Source organism: Cibotium barometz, chromosome 5 (assembly GCF_041138505.1).
Source record: "Cibotium barometz isolate CiBa-2024 chromosome 5, ASM4113850v1, whole genome shotgun sequence".
NCBI classification, from domain to species: domain Eukaryota; kingdom Viridiplantae; phylum Streptophyta; class Polypodiopsida; order Cyatheales; family Cibotiaceae; genus Cibotium; species Cibotium barometz.
In genome coordinates, this window is record NC_141050.1 from 35,573,158 (window position 1) to 35,585,925 (window position 12,768).

Here is a 12,768-nt window from a genome sequence, read left to right on the forward strand (position 1 = left end):
TTCAGTCCACATGTAATCTCCCTATTTGTCTATTTCTTAATCACCTCCATTAGGCAATGGCAAATTAAAGGGCCCAAAAAGACTCCATTGAGTTCCTAATGTATGGATTATTTCCATACCTTATGCACAATATGTGTGGATTATCTCCAGAACTTTGAACTACTAAAGGATATCTTTCTTCTGAAGAGATTCTAGAAGGACAAGATAACTACCCAAGTGATGGATAAATTGTAGATGCTAACTTAGAAGAAGCTACTAGCAGCAAGATTATGCCTTGGAATTCAAGGCCTTATTTGATGAGGTTAGTTGAGCCTAACTGTTCGGTAGTAGCCACTATGAATCAATCATTTATGAGAGGATTAAGGTTAACACTCCACACTTCGACAAGCAGTAGTATCATCCATAATCTGAAACACTCACATTTGAACAAGTGGTGGCAGCAAAAGTATTAAAGAAAGAACCTAAGAAGGAGAAGAACAAAGTCTAGAAAGGCAAAGGAAGGGCCTCAAGAGTCTAGAGAAGACAGTTCAAGAAGAGACACCAGATTCGATTCAAAAACCAATGAATAATGGAAGCCTCAGAAGAAGAAAGGTAGGAAGTAGGTAGTGGAAAACCGCCCTAGCTAACATGATCGGAGGACATGTAGGAATCGTTAATTCTAGAGTAAGGATGGATGTCTAGTGGCACAAAGTGTAATAACCAAGGTCATACCAAGGAAAAATGCAAGATGTCCCTTCCTCAACAATGTGCCATCTGTGATAGGACAAATCACACCACAGATAAATGCTACGACAACACACAAAATAGGAATCCAATTAGGAAGGCGAAGGTTCAAAGAGTGGATGGTGTAGCATAGAGTTTGGGATCAAGTCACCAAGCTAATAAAAGAAGCCGAGGGAGTGATCCGAACTATGCACGAAAAGACCGTGCCACTCGAATCCAATTTTAGAACCAATCCTGAGTAGGATGTCCTGAATGAAAGAAGGAAGGAAATGGCTATTTTAAAAGAAACCCGTGGTAGAGGAAACTTAAATGATGAAGGAGAGAATCAAGAGTGCTAGAAAGAGCCTGAAACAAATCTAGCCAAGAGCATGAGGGAAGCAAGAAGAGTATGCAAGATATCAACCATGGGAAGATCTTAGCATGATGAAGCTAAACATTACATAAGATTAATTCCTATCACTTGTGCCAAACTATATGAAAAAGTTTCTCCAAAAGCTGGTGTCTTAGGACAAATTGGCAACATTGCTAATGATGGAGCTGGAAATAGCAATAATAGATTGCACTAGTGTAGAAAGGGTGGCAGTGGCATGGCAGACTATGACACATTAGTTCTAAGCTCCCTTGCTTGTTGTTGCACCATGGCTTCAAACAAGGAGGCATATTCTATGGTTGGAGTCTCGATACCCATAAGGATTATACTACTCATATGGGGCTTGTTTCTCATAAGCCTTCCTCATAGATCTCCTATTCCTAGGTTTTTGACTCTACAGGTAGAGTCATCAAGTATTATTGTGTGCACCAAGGCTTCAAACAAGGAGGCATATTCTGTGGTTGGAGTCTTGATAATCCATAAGGATCATATTTCTTGTATGGGGCTTGTTTCTCATAAGACTCCTCATAATTCTCCTATTCCTAGGTTTTTGACTCTATAGGTAGAGTCATCAAATATTTGTTGTGCATAACAGTGTGCTTCTTGAAGGAATGGGTGAATGTAGTAGTACCAAAGGTGGGTATGGAAATTCATATGTGGTCTATGTATACCTCTGGATAAGAGAATTTTTAGCCAAGCACTAGAGCTTGTGCCGATGAGCTAGTAGGGTTACAATGAGTTGTGTCATGCTTTCCCATGGTGTTGGTTCTTGTCCTTAACATATAACAGGAACTTCTTTGTGAGTGTATGGTTTTGATGATAAATTTCATAAGAAATCGAATCTCTCTCCATGGATAGGAATTCCATAAGCCATACTAGAATTGTAAAGTATTTACTTTCGAAAAGAACTTATTATATATAAAAAGAGATGATGCTATTACAACCTTGACATGAAATGGGGATAACATAGTTTAATGATCAATGCAAAACTTGAGGGATAAGGTAGCCGCGTGAGTTCATCAACATAAGAGTTTTATATTGGGGTTACATAAATATACCTCTATAAGGGGTTTTTTCAGTTAAATAAAGAAACATTAAATAAAAAAATACTACTTTTGTCATCTTAAAACTTTTACCATACTGAACGTAAAGATACAATTCCATTTATGAAGATAAAACTTGAATTGAGTGTGTTGGTAGGAGGGAAAAATTTTGTGAAAGGAAGGTCATTACTTTACTCTCATATTGATGTCCACCATGGAGAAAGTTGAGGTAGAACAGCTCACTACATTTCGAAATCCTCCACATTTTAAGGTGAATGTAAGCATTATTTTGATCTAAGTAGTTTAAAATGGTTATGAATTAAACCCTTTACACCTCTCTCATCCTACTTGTACAAGTTAGGACTTTGTTTTTGTTACAAAGAATGTAGGTTATAGGAGTAGAGTTTTTCATAACTCTCATCCTAGAAATCAAACCTAACTATGGTATATTTTTACTAGGAAGTGCATGTCATGGAAGAAGATGCAAAATATAGCATGTCAAAAATCCTCACAGATCACTTCCATAAATTCCTCAAGTATATATAGCTACTTAATAAGACATAAGAGTGACATAAGAGTGTCCCATGACACTTTATTTAATATTACCAAATTAAAAGAATCCAGAATGTTGTGTGATGTAACAAATAAACTATTGGAGTTTATTAAAAAGCTTTATACACAATCAAATCCATGGGCTACAAAATATATTATGAATAGAAAGACAAAATAAAGCTTATATATATTTGTAAAATTCTTGATTAGATGTTGAGGTTGTGAAGCCTATTAGTGTCTATCAAATACAGATGTAGGTGCCAATCTTGCTTTTATCACTTTTGCAAAATGGGTGGCTTCCTTTGTAATAATCATCTTGTCTCACTAGTATAGAGTAAAAATGAGGCATTATGTGTATTGCAACAAAACAATTGTCATAGTCCATAAACATGGCATGAAACAATCATCAGAGGTATATATTTAAAAAAATACCACTATATAACAAACAAGTTTTGAATTATCATTAAATTACAAATGGCATTTTAGCACAACATTCAAAGTAGAATACTATATATAAAAAACTACTTGCCCATCGGTTACAACATAGCACAAGAAAAAATTTAATGTGACATAAAACAATAATAGAAATATAAATAATGAACATCCTATCATAGTCCTCGATGGACGTCACATTTGACAAAACCACCCTTGGTTGACCAAGTCTCTCTACTCCAATGTCATGCATAAGCCAAGACTAATGTGAAAACATTCTATATCTACACTAGCCAAGTGTTATAACAAAGTATGTGTAGCTTAGTTGTAAAGTGTGTAACATGAGTTTTAGGACCGTAGGGTAAGCGTTAGTAACAAAGCATGTGTAGCTTAATCAAAGAGAAACTAACATTCCTAGGTAGCAAAAAAGGAGCCATTAAGAGCCACCATGTGATGATGGCGAATTTATTATTTATAAGATTAAGATAACATGATGACATGAAAGATTTATGTATCTTTTTTTTTCCAAATAAAAGTAATAGTGATATGCAAGATAACTAGTTGTTCAAGGCATTGTAAAGAGTGTTCTAGATTTTGTGGTTTTTTGAAGGCATTGTAAAGAGACTTCCGTGTGTGAGTGAGCAAGCACTAAGTGCTACACTTCGTGACTCGTGAACGAGAAAGGCCTTGATCATGGTTGAAATTTGGAGGCCTACCTTACCCTTCAATTTGAACGATATAAAACTAGCTTGACTTTCAAAATTTAAATAAATATGTATATATTTCTGTGTAGAATTTAGATTTTTTTTCCAAAATGGTGGCCTTATTTGTTTGTTAATAGGCCTCTTCTAAATGGTTTGAATGAGCCTTCTCTAGAAGGTTTAGACCGAGGTGGAGGGATAATGGATCAAGCACGGCATGTAAGGAAGACTGGGTTGGTACTATGGTTTCTCCTGGATGCTCTCCATGCTCCAGCTGATGTAATTTTTGTTCAATTCTAATTCAATTCACGGCGCTTATGGGAAAAAAAAAAAAAACAAAGGGAAACTGGCGCGGACGTGAGAGAGACTTGCGTGCAAGATGACAAACGCCCTAGCCCCGAGTCCCATTCGCCTTTCACATCCACGAGATGGTCTCCCTCCCTCCTTCACAGAAAAGTCGCTCTGCTTTGCTCTATAGAGCCATGTACGCTTCGCACCTCTAATGGCTACTCCGCCTTGCTTCAGCTCCCTCCTATCATCTTTAATGGCTACCCCGCCTGCCCTCAGCTCCTTCCTGCGCCCATCATTAACGTTCTTTCTTATTCTCTGGCTGTCTTGCCTCGCCAGCTGCCGGTCGCAAGGCCTCACCTTCTCTTTCGACAGTTTCTCACAAAGCGACATGTCGCCTTTGGACTTCTCTGCAAATAGCTCTAGTACTCAGCTTGGTGCACTGCAGGTGACCTACGACACGGGCTTGGGCTCCACGGCAGTCTACAACACTGCCCGACAAATCACATACTACAAATCTCTGCGGATTTGGGATCCCAAATACAACTACACAGCATCCTTCAACACCTCCTTTCTGCTGAACATGGGGCCACTAGGGAACGGTGGTGTCGCCACTACCGGCGGCGGCATGGCCTTTTTCTTGAGCTCGCATAGGGCGAACGAAACACAGGTTGAAAACGGCTACGGGAAGTGGCTTGGTCTCTTCAATGAGAGCCTTAATGCAACTCCTGGCGGAGGCGCCGATAGAATGCGGAGGCTATGTGGGTTTCTCTGCTTCTACCGGGAGTGCTTTAGAAACCCACTTGTTCTCAAGTGGAATTTCACTTCTGCGGGCCTCCCCGTCTCCCCCGCTAGCGGTACAGCCCGTGCACTTCTTGCCGGGCTGATCGTCGGCGGCGTAGCCCTGATAGGTTTGCTACTTGTCGTGACTGTGCTTACCCTGGTGGCAAGAAAGAGGAGGAGATCTGATCTGTTGCAGAATTGGGCCAATGTAAACTATGGTCCTCGCAAGTTCACCTATAGGGAGCTGAGGAAAGCCACTATCGGCTTCAGCGCCGATTGTCTTCTGGAAGAAGGTGGCTTCCGCGCAGTCTAAGGGGGCATTGCCAGAGATAGTGATCCCATCGAACATGGGGAAATCTTTGAGTCTATTTATGAAACATGTGGACCCATTTTTCACAACGTTTGGTGGGAATCAATGGTATAGAACTCTAAAGCTAAAGGATAAGATCAATTTTACTCAGTTTAAGAATGTATTTGTGCCAAAATTTGTGAGAAGTAGAACCCAACTAGAACAACTCTAAAATATCAAATAACAAGTGCATGAGTAGAGCCTAGTGGCATAACCCTACAATAAGTGGAGTCCATAGGCACAACTCTACAGTAAGTGGAGCCCATTGGCACAACTTTACAATATTAAACAAGAGTATAAGTCCATGAGAGATTACGTCTCATGTCTCAATTCCTGCCAAGCTTTGCAAGAAGTGATGATAAGTGGAGCGCACTGACACAACTCTACAATATACACCAAGAGCATGAGTTCATGAGAGATTATGTATCAACTCTCAATGTAAGCTTTGAGAGAGGCTAGCTGAATAGTTATTATTGTGCTCTCAAAAAGGTGTACAATATCTAAGATTTCTAACTGAATAGGTACTATTGTGCTAATTGAAAAGGCATCCAAGATCTAGAGGCACAATTGAGAAGGTATACAAGATCCAGTGGCACAACTCTACAACGTACACCAAGAGCATGACTTCATGAGAGGTTATGTCTCAACTCTTAATGTAAGCCTTGAAAAAGAGGCTAACTAAATAGCTTTTATCGTGCTTTTGGAAAAGCGTAAAAGATCCAAGAATGCATGTCTTCTCTTCTCTAGCCTAGCTACATTAGATATATGCTACCAAATGGCCATTGAATTCAAAAATAACATGTTGAGCTTGAAGAAAACAACACTTCATTTTTGGTTGTGCCATCCAAGGTGTCAAGTCGACATGACTTGGACACTCTGAGAAAATAATTTTTGTCTTGAAGAAAATAAGACTCGATTTTGTCTTATAAACAAGGATCATTTGCACAATGCCTAGCCACCTAAATAATGTACAGGGGAATAATAAGTTAGTGTAGGATAATTTCCTAGTCTAAATGTACATTACCGGTGTTACACAAGTCATAAGCTCAGTGTTTTGACTATCTTCCAACATTACACCAGTCGTAAGCTCAAAGATTTTCCATAATCATTTTATATAAAACACATTGTGTGGTATAAAAAATATGGCTTGAAAGTGTTGCCATGCATTCAAAGTAATGTTAGCCAATGTAGTTAACATACTCGTCTCCCTAATCATGATGCAATCCTCAAAATTGGTAGTGAAATTGAGTGGGAGGTTAGTGCTAGAATTTGTTCAAGTTCCATTAGTAGAAGTCGAAGCGAGACTTCATGTACTATGTGGTTTGATGAAAGGCTTGTAAGATGTCTAAAAGATTGTTTTAAACATGTCTTTGAATTTGAGCGAGCATCCACCAACTTTGCATCCAATATACTTGCTTGTAGTAGTGGACTTATAGTAGTAGCTAAGTATCTGGCAAAGAGTAAGGCCCTTTGTTAATGTCGACAAATGCCATGCCTTGGAGACCTTCATCAAATTCATGCCATTCTGGAAACTCTACTAAAAGGATGATGATGAGCCAAAAAAAGCAAATGATAATGACCATGTCAGGGTCAAACATTGCATCATAATCTTGGATGAACTTACACATTATGCAAAGTATATATTCTTCATGTAGAAGGAGTTGAGGTAGAGGTATCCATGAACTATAGCTTTCCAGTTCTTCTGTAGCTCTTGCTCAAATAGGTCTCAAGCCCATCTATGTTCAATTGGGAAATACATAGGGCTGACCTTGCAGTACCTTGGAGCATAGCAGTACTCCTAATAATTGGCCTAGAGAAGGTATGGTCTCGTTGCTCCCACATATGTTGCTCACCCATGAGAACATGTGTTATTGGGGTTGCCCTAGCTTGTGGTCTTTTGTATCCCCCTTAGTCCCTCTTATGATGTGATCTGGACCATTGATTGAACTTCTATTCTAGATAAAGCTTGATGAGACATATATCGTTGATCAGTGATCTTGTTAGTATTAGGGGTGGGGATTGGGGGCTACTGTTGTTCCATGATCCTGATGGCTTTGTCAATGCTAATTTTGTCTAGAGGGTCACCCTAGTTGAATGGGAGTTCATGGGTGCATCTACTGTGTTGCTCTCTTTGACAGGGGTGTCTAACCTTCTTCTAAGACTTGTGTGATGGGCCCGAGAGGGGTGATCAGCTTGCAAAGTTGAGGTTGTGCTGAGTCTATTTAGGATGTCCCCCAAGAGAGGTAAAAGGTGGGGGTGGCTTGGGAGATGAGAGGTGGGTGGGTGGTGTTAGAGATGCAGGGGGGTAATACAAGGAGGAGTGGCAAGTGGTGAGGTGAAGGCGATAAGAGGGGAAGCGGATGTTGAGGGTTGGTCCAAGGGAAGGAGGTTAGGGCATGTTCCTTTTCCTTGACCTTGGCAAAGGCATCTAAAGCCTCTACAATAAAAGAGGGGCTAGAAGTTGAAGGGCCATGGGAGGCTTAACCTAGGCCACTAGTCCACTGCCAATCCTTGGCCAAAGCATCTAAAGCCTCTGTAATCGAAGAGGGCCAAGATGTTGAAGCGTCGTGGGAAGCTTGACTTGGGCCACACTAGTCCATTGCTAATCCTAATGGAGGGTCTTTATTTGACATGTCCTTATGCTGCCATATGCGTCATCATCATCCTTGTCCTTGGTAGTGTCAGGAGTTGCATCTCTTTCTTCTTCCTTTACAGAGTGAGAAGCGGCTTCATGAATCGAAAAAATTTGTGTGCTTCCCTATATTCATCATCTGCCAATATGGCTTGTGGGTAGGCTAAATGCATAGTGTCATGAACAGGTAGTGTTTGCTGGTGCTCATACGTTCCACAATTGCTTCTAAATTATGTGATATAAGACAAGGATGTCGATGTGGGTACATAGATAGTGCTGGCCCTTCCACATGTGAGATGGTGGTAGGCCTCATCCCAGTGCATGCTAGCCATGGGTGTACATCCACTAAATGGACATGTTGATGATGTCGATGGTGGCTAGGTATGGGCATAGCTCAAAGGGAACAAAAAGTCTAATATAGTCTCCCTCCTCCATCAAGTGATCAACAAAGTTAAGGACTCGGCACCAAGATTGAAGTTTGAGGAAGAGGATGTAGTAAGGGAAACTAAAGATGGTGGAGGGCTCAGTGAAGGAGATTGTGTTCTAGTAGAAGAGCATGGTGAGGGTGGTGTGGGAAGCAAAAGGTATTTTGGAGTGGATTGTAAAAAAGATGGATGTGGGAATCTCCTTTATTGTTGATGAAGATGTTATGTTGGAGGAGGTTGAGCTAGAGGCTCCGATATTATAGTTCAAGGAGGCCAGAGGGTGGTTGGGGAGTTACCTAGCCATGCATGTTCTCATCTCAAAAAGTGCATTCATAGATCTTAGCTAGCCACAAACATTCTTATCTCAGAACATGCATTCATAAATCTTACGTGGCCACACACGTTCTCTGATCCCCATGCACGTACGTTCCTAAGACAGTGACGTACACTTGCAAGTCTAATTGGGGCCTAGTCATACGTTCCTAACTCACTTAGCCACACATGTCACACGTGCCAATGTGGAGACACATGTTCTCACTTCTGAATAGACATTCACAAGTCTAACAAAGACTAAAAATTTTAGCTGAATCTAAAATAAAGTGATATTGAAGATAGAGAGCAGTGTTCTAGGACAAGTCAAATACACTTTGTTGTAAGTTTAGTATTGGTATATCTCCATTGGTCAATGTAGACTTTTGTCAAAGTGAACTACATCAATTTGTTGCTTACTTGATGGAGTCTTTTCTAACCAAGGACTTGTTTGAAACTTGGACATAATGTAGCAGTGAGATAGAATGGAGGTATAATTTCTTTCTGAACTTTTCAAGTTATTTTCATATTGTACTTGTACTGCTAGCAAGCCTACTCATGTGTGAGAGAGGCTTTTCTAAACAAAATAGGATCAAGAGTAAGGCAAGAGCTTCACTTAATTTAAGCACACTAGCCAAGCTTATGTTTATATCTCTTTCAATGGAGCAAGGCCATGATAAGATGTGGATCTTTGAATCACATGAAGCAATGAAGGTGAGAAGACCTGGAAGATTAGTCAAGGAGATCTTTTGATGATTAGTACTTCAAAATATCTTAGTCATGATGGGAATACATTTTTGTTGAAAGTTATTATAAGTTGACTATTTGATATGTATGCTTTTAAAGAAACCATATATGCTAATCAAAAAAACATATTCTGCTTGAAGAACTCTTTTGTAATCAATTTAAAACAATTGTTATGCCTCCTCTTTTGATTTTAAATGTCTACATTTTTAAAATTTGACAATATGTAAAAATATTTGTATATTTTTTATTATGATAATTCTAAAATGGAATCCAAACAATAAATTTAGAATTATTATTGAACATTCATTCACATGATATTGACAATGCCATAGAATGCCCAATGTAGTAGAATGTAGAAGGACACTTCCTTCGAAAAGGCAAGCAAGATTTTTGGCCTTCTTTACCAGAAGGGTGATAGTGGATTTGCTCTTCGTAAAAAAATGAAGTGCTACCCTTCAAAAACGAGCCTCGACTGGGAGTGCTTAGTTCAGAAGGAGAAGTCAGACGCCTAAGATGGAAAAGAGAGACGGAACGCTAGAGGCTGAGGTGTCGAAGGGAAGGAGGGGAGGAGAAAGGAGACACATGAGGAGGAGAGAGCTTGGACGACTAGGCGGATGGCTCCCTCTAGCTCCACTAGGTGAAAATACCACAATAAAAGGTGTCTTAAGACCTTATAATTGGCCTTTTCTAGTACATTTTAGGGCCCTAAACCACAGGCTTGCTTTGCCTCTTCAAGAAGAAAAGTCTAGGATGAATAGATCTTGGAGGCTTTATAAACTTGATAAATCTTTCCCATGGATTTATAAAATTGAATGAAGGTGGTTAATAGACAAGCCATGCAGTAGACAAATCTGAAGGAAAGCCATGTTTCTACAGGTACAAAGTATTACTATTATTTGTTTAACACGACCTCTTACGACACAGTAATTAAATCTTTTAGTATGTCTTTTTATTGATATAAGGAAAAAATATTGAGTAATATTTTACCCTTCAAATGAAAAAGTAGGGTCGCCCTTCAAATTTGAGGCCTGATCGGACACAAGCTCAGTTGAGAAGGATAAGTTCGACGCCTGAGATGGAAGAGAGGGACGGAAAGCTAGAGGCCGAGGCGTAGAAGGGTAGGAGGGGAGGGGAAAGGAGACACATGAGGAGGAGAGAGCTTGGACGACTAGGCGGATGGAGGGGCGGGAGAGCGGATCCAGGTGGCAGCATGCTAGGCCCAGCATGAGGACAAGCTCCATCTCCTTCGCATCATATGAAGCAAGGCGTTTGTCCGCTGCCTCTACTAGGCAGCCCTCCTGGTGGAGCGCCCACAGCGAGCGCAGTACCTCAGTTGAAAGGGGGCGCCCAATCGCCAGCTCTACCGCCACCGCCCCAAAGCTATATAAGTCAGACTCTTTGGTCACCATCCCTGTCTGCACGCATTCGGGCGCCATGTACCCTGGTGTGCCGGCGATTGTTCTGGTCTCTGCGGCGTCGCTGCCGTTACCGCCCTCGATCAACCTTGCCAAGCCAAAATCGCCCAGTCTAGCATTGAAGTCAGCGTCTAACATCAAGTTACTGGGCTTGATATCTCTGTGAACTACAACCATCTCCCACTCTTCATGTAGGTAGAGCAGCCCAGCAGCCAACCCCTTGAGGACATGGTACCTCCTCTCCCACTCCAGCAACTTATGTCCGCCTTCACTTTTGAGCCACTTGTCCAGGCTTCCGTTGGGCATGTATTCGGACACCAGCAGCAGCTTCCCTCTCCGGCGGTCGTGGCACCACCCCACAAGCTGCACCAGGTTCTTGTGCCGTAATCTTCCTATGATGGTTACCTCTGCTATGAACTCCCGCTCGCCCTGCTTCGACCGCTGCGATAGGCATTTCACGGCCACTGCAGACATATCTGATGGCAATGCCCCCCTGTAGACCGCGCCGAAGCCACCTTCTCCCAGAAGACAATCGGCGCTGAAGCCGTTAGTGGCTTTCCTCAGCTCCCTGTAGGTGAACTTGCGGGGACCGTAGTTTAGATTGGCCCAATTCGGCAAGAGATCAGATCTCCTCCTCTTTCTTGCCACCAGGGTACGCACAGTCACGACAAGTAGAAAACCTATCAGGGCTACGCCGCCGACGATCAACCCGGCAAGAAGGGCACGGCTTATAGCGGGGGAGACAGGGAGTCCCGCAGAAGTGAAATTCCACTTGAGAACACAGTGGGTTTCTAAAGCACTCCCGGTAGAAGCTGAGAAACCCACAAAGATCATTTCTGGGAGATGCTGGCGAAGGTTGATTTGGAACTGAGAGATCACTGGGCGGACTGGCTTGGGTCCTTCATTAGCTAGGTACACATCAAGCATTTGGCCATGTCCGTCGTAGTCGATCCAGACGCTAGTATTGGTGCCCGTGCTTGTGACGTTGCGGTCGAGGAAGACATTGTGAGGGGTGAGAGATTCGTTAAGGATGGAAACTATGCTGCTGATGTCGATGCCCACATGATTACTATCCGGATCAAAGATGTCCTTGAAGGTATCGAATTCTACCGCCACAAGCCTCGGCATGCTGTCGGCGCCTCCGCCAGTAGTTGCATTAAGGCTCTCATTGAAGAGACCAAGCCACTTCCCGTAGCCGTTGTCAACCTGTGCTTCGTTGGCCTTATGCGAGCTCAAGAAAAATGCCATGCCGCCGCCGGTGGTGGCGACACCACCGTTCCCTATTGGGCCCATGTTCAGCAGAAAGGAGGTGTTGAACGATGCTGTGTAGTTGTGTTTGCGATCCCAAATCCGCAGAGATTTGTAGTATGTGATTTGTCCGGAGGTGTTGTAGACTCTCGTGGAGCCCAAGCCCGTGTCGTAGGTCACCTGCAGTGCACCAAGCTGAGTACCAGAGCTTGCAGAGAAGTCCAAAGGCGAAATGTCGCTTTGTGAGAAACTGTCGAAAGAGAAGGTGAGGCCTTGCGACCGGCAGCTGGCGAGGCAAGACAGCCAGAGAATAAGAAAGAACGTTAATGATTGGCGCAGGAAGGAGCTGAGGGCAGGCGGGGTAGCCATTAAAAATGACAGGAGCGAGCGGAGTAGCCATTAGAGGTGCGAAGCGTACATGGCTCTATAGAGCAAAGCAGAGCGACTTTTGTCGAACGTGGAAGGAGGAAGGGAGGTTTCCTCGTAGGGTGTGCAAGTCTGTCTCACTTACGCAGTCTTCCTCACACGTGCGCGCTTTCTCACTTCCGGTTCGACGGAGTCTTCCTTACGTGCACGACGTTGAAGCCTTCAAGCCCTTCAAGCCTTCTTCCTTCTTAAAAAAACAAATAAGACCACTATTTTGAAAAAAAAGGCTAAATTTTACAAGAAATATATACATATTTATTTAAATTTTGAAAGTCAAGCTAGTTTTATGGCCTTCAAATTAAAGGGTAAGGTAGGCCTCCAAATT

General features: G+C 42.1%; 1 protein-coding gene across 1 annotated transcript; it reads right to left on the bottom strand.

The window, feature by feature from the left end:
* Positions 1 to 9,782: 9,782 nt before the first annotated feature.
* Positions 9,783 to 12,387, bottom strand: LOC147638413 (putative L-type lectin-domain containing receptor kinase S.5). Its single transcript, XM_086798345.1, has one exon. It carries the CDS (start codon positions 12,384 to 12,386, stop codon positions 10,338 to 10,340), a length of 2,049 nt encoding a protein of 682 aa, XP_086654471.1. The 5' UTR covers position 12,387; the 3' UTR covers positions 9,783 to 10,337.
* Positions 12,388 to 12,768: the final 381 nt, after the last annotated feature.

What these genes read in the sequence shown, in the direction of transcription:
- LOC147638413 (XM_086798345.1), bottom strand. Translation starts at nt 12,386, where the DNA reads ATGGCTACCCCGCCTGCCCTCAGCTCCTTCCTGCGCCAATCATTAACG.